This window comes from Cervus canadensis, chromosome X, assembly GCF_019320065.1.
Source record: "Cervus canadensis isolate Bull #8, Minnesota chromosome X, ASM1932006v1, whole genome shotgun sequence".
NCBI lineage: Eukaryota > Metazoa > Chordata > Mammalia > Artiodactyla > Cervidae > Cervus > Cervus canadensis.
In genome coordinates, this window is record NC_057419.1 from 120,688,780 (window position 1) to 120,692,210 (window position 3,431).

At 41.3% G+C, this 3,431-nt stretch overlaps 1 protein-coding gene across 1 annotated transcript; it reads left to right on the forward strand.

Moving 5' to 3' along the window:
* Nucleotides 1-1,761: 1,761 nt before the first annotated feature.
* On the forward strand, nucleotides 1,762-2,895 carry LOC122435931 (actin-related protein T1-like). Its single transcript, XM_043460039.1, has one exon. It carries the CDS (start codon nucleotides 1,762-1,764, stop codon nucleotides 2,893-2,895), a length of 1,134 nt encoding a protein of 377 aa, XP_043315974.1.
* The last annotated feature ends 536 nt before the right edge of the window (nucleotides 2,896-3,431 follow it).

The window sequence follows — 3,431 nt, forward strand, 5'->3', positions numbered from 1 at the left end:
TCGTGTCCGACTCAGCAACCCCATGGACTGCAGCCTACCAGGCTCCTCCATCCATGGGATTTTCCAGGCAAGAGTACTGGAGTGGGGTACACTTTACTAAATCTAACAATTCAAATGCTAATTTCTACTAGAAACACCTTTATGGAAACACTCAGAAATAATTTTCTATAAGATATCCGGCCATTTCTTTGCCAAATCAAGTAGACGCATAAATTAAACCATGATAGTATTACAGTCTTGAGTGAAATTTATAGGGCAGGATAACAGGCTAGAAACTAAAGAAGGTTTCTTACATTACAGTATTGAGGCAGAATTCCTGCTTCTATAAACTTCAGTTTTTGCTCTAAATGCCTTTTGTTTGGATGGAGCTCACCCATCTTACGGATATTAATCTCTGTTATTTAAGGCAACTGATTTTAAATCTTAATCACATATACAAAATACTTTCATAATAATTTGTAGACTATTGTTTGACCAAACAACTGGGCACAATAGCTCAGCCAAGTTGACAAATAAAATGATTCATCTCAGTCTGTATTTTTTTAAAAGAAGATTTTACACTGATAGCCTAACCTTCAAACTTAACATACAGGTAAAAGAAGAGCAAACTGAAGCAAGCAAAATGAACAAAATTATTTAAAAAAAAACAGTACAGAAATGATTGAAATAGAGAATAGAAAAAATTGAGGAATCAATTAAACCAAATGCTGATTTTCTTAAAAATTTCAAAAAAGGAGATATTACTACCAAACTTACAGAAATAAGATGGGATTACAAATAAATACTGTGGAAAAAAAAATGTTATGCTATACAATAGCATTTAAAAAGTATTATATTCAGATGGAAGAACTTTGAATAAAGTATGCTGAACAAATGAAGCCAGGTATGAAAGGCCATATGTACAATTTCACTTAAGTGAAAAATCAGAAAGGATAAATTTATAGAGACAAAAAATATATTAGTGGACTTCAGAGCTCATGAGGATGGCCTGAAGAGGGTGATAGCTAACAGGTGCAGGGAAAATATTCTAAACTTGACTTTTGTAATGTTTGTACATAGTGAATATATTGAAATTAATGGAAATGTACTATATAAATGGGTGAATGTATTATATATGAAATATTTCTCAACAAAACTGTTCTAAAACAAAATAAATATAAGGGGGGATAAAAAAAGGGCACCTCTGGAACTGGATTATAGGTATCTTTACTCCAATTTGAATGTGTGTTTGATGGTTAGTTACTTCCATTAACAAAGGAAAGAGTAAGCTTGTCATCTCACGAGCAGCAGCTCAGTTGTACATAGAAGCCACCTTTCTGGGACAACCTCACAGCTAGGCTACTTCATTTGATTCTGAGGTTAGGCCTTTGCTTCATGTTCAGACTTATAAAAGAGGTTGAGAGGTATGGTTTGCCTTCTTCTGTTTGAAGTCTCACCAAGCTAGGATCACTGGTGGCTCAGAGACCCCGCCCCTTCAACACCCTCTGATGCTCTCTGAGAACAATTGTTGCCTTGGTTACATTATTACATAGGGAGTGGTCATCACTGAAATTGCCTCAGCAGGCCTTGCACTGCCTGAAAAGGGACAAGATTCATGGGTTGAGGGTGGGGATAGGGGACAGCCTGCTAGCTCTGCTTCAGTGACAACCTGAGAGCTTTGGAATCCTGTGGCTGATAAACTTGCAAAGGTACCTGTTATCTCACAAAAGTGGCCGTGTTCTTTCTTTACTTTGGGGAAGGTCAGAAGAGCATCCTGCAGACATGTTTAACCCATACGCATTAGACACTCCAGCCGTAATTTTTGACAATGGATCAGGACTCTGCAAAGTAGGTATGTCTGGAGAGATTGGGCCCCGTCATGTCATCAGTTCTGTCGTGGGGCATCCTAAATACAACATGGCTTTACCAGAAGCCAATCAGAAAAATTACGTTGTGGGAGAAAAAGCCCTGTTCAAGTATGAGGCCTTGCAGCTGCACTACCCCATTGAACGTGGACTGGTAACAAGATGGGATGACATGGAGAAACTCTGGAAGTATCTTTTTGAGTGGGAACTTGGAGTAAAACCCTGTCAACGACCTGTGCTCATGACTGAGCCCTCCTTGAACCCAAGAGAGACTCGCGAGAAGACAACAGAAGTGATGTTTGAGACCTTCAATGTGCCAGCCTTCTACCTGTCCAACCACGCGGTCGTAGCACTCTATGCCTCTGCCTCTGTCACGGGCCTCGTGGTGGACAGTGGGGATGGGATCACTTGCACTGTCCCCATCTTTGAGGGTTACTCCCTGCCTCATGCTGTCACCAAGCTCTATGTGGCAGGCAGGGACATCACAGAGCACCTCACCCGCCTCCTCCTGGCTAGTGGGTGTAATTACCCTTGCATACTCAACAAGGCCTTAGTGGATGACATAAAAGAGACGCTGTGCTATGTTGCCTTGGAACCAGAGAAAGAACTTTGTAAGAAGCCAGAGGAGATCCTGAAAGAATACAAGCTACCAGATGGGAATGTCATCCACCTTGGGGACCAGCTGTACCAGGTACCTGAGATTCTTTTTGCGCCTGACCACCTAGGTGTCCACAACCCAGGACTATCAAAAATGGTCTCCAGCAGCATTATGAAGTGTGACACTGATATCCAGAAGAATCTTTTTGCAGAAATTGTTCTGTCTGGGGGCACCACTCTCTTCCCTGGGCTTGAGGAAAGACTTATGAAGGAACTGGAACAGCTGGCCTTCAGAGGCACTCCCATCAAGATCACTGCTTCTCCTGATAGATGTTTCTCTGCGTGGATTGGTGCTTCCATCGTGACCTCTCTGAGCAGTTTCAAGCAGATGTGGATCACTTCTGCAGACTTCATGGAGTTTGGGGCATGTGTTGTCCAGAGAAGATGCTTTTAAAGGATTCAGAGCACAGGGGACAGCTTAAATTGTCAGATCACAGGAGCACTGGTGGAAGGTGACATCTTCCCTTAGAGCTTCAGCATGTATTCAATAAAAGTGATATGGCATTTGGGGTTTTGGTTCATTTTTGATAGCATAAGAGTAATTTTTGATCTAGGTACTGATTCTTTTTAAGTGATTCTAGTCCACCCTTCCTGTCTCAAGGACCTATTCAGTTGTTTCCTCCTGATAAAGCCTTGGGTTATGTGTTACAGCTGGGTCTACTTGCAGGATCTGTAGTGAAAGCAGGTGAGCCTCAATGCCTAGAAGATTTATTCAGTATGATCCCTAGAATCTTCATTTCAATCAAGTGTCTTAGATATTTCTGATAGTTCCAGTGATAAGTAAAGACAGAATTATAAGAGAAAATGTGGGGATGGAGGGGAATTAAGTAGAAGGAATGCTACTCAGCTCTTAGGGGTCAACTGACCCTTTCAGTCAACTGGTTCTTAATTAGCACAATACAAGTCTCTACTGTTAGGCAGGCTTCCTTG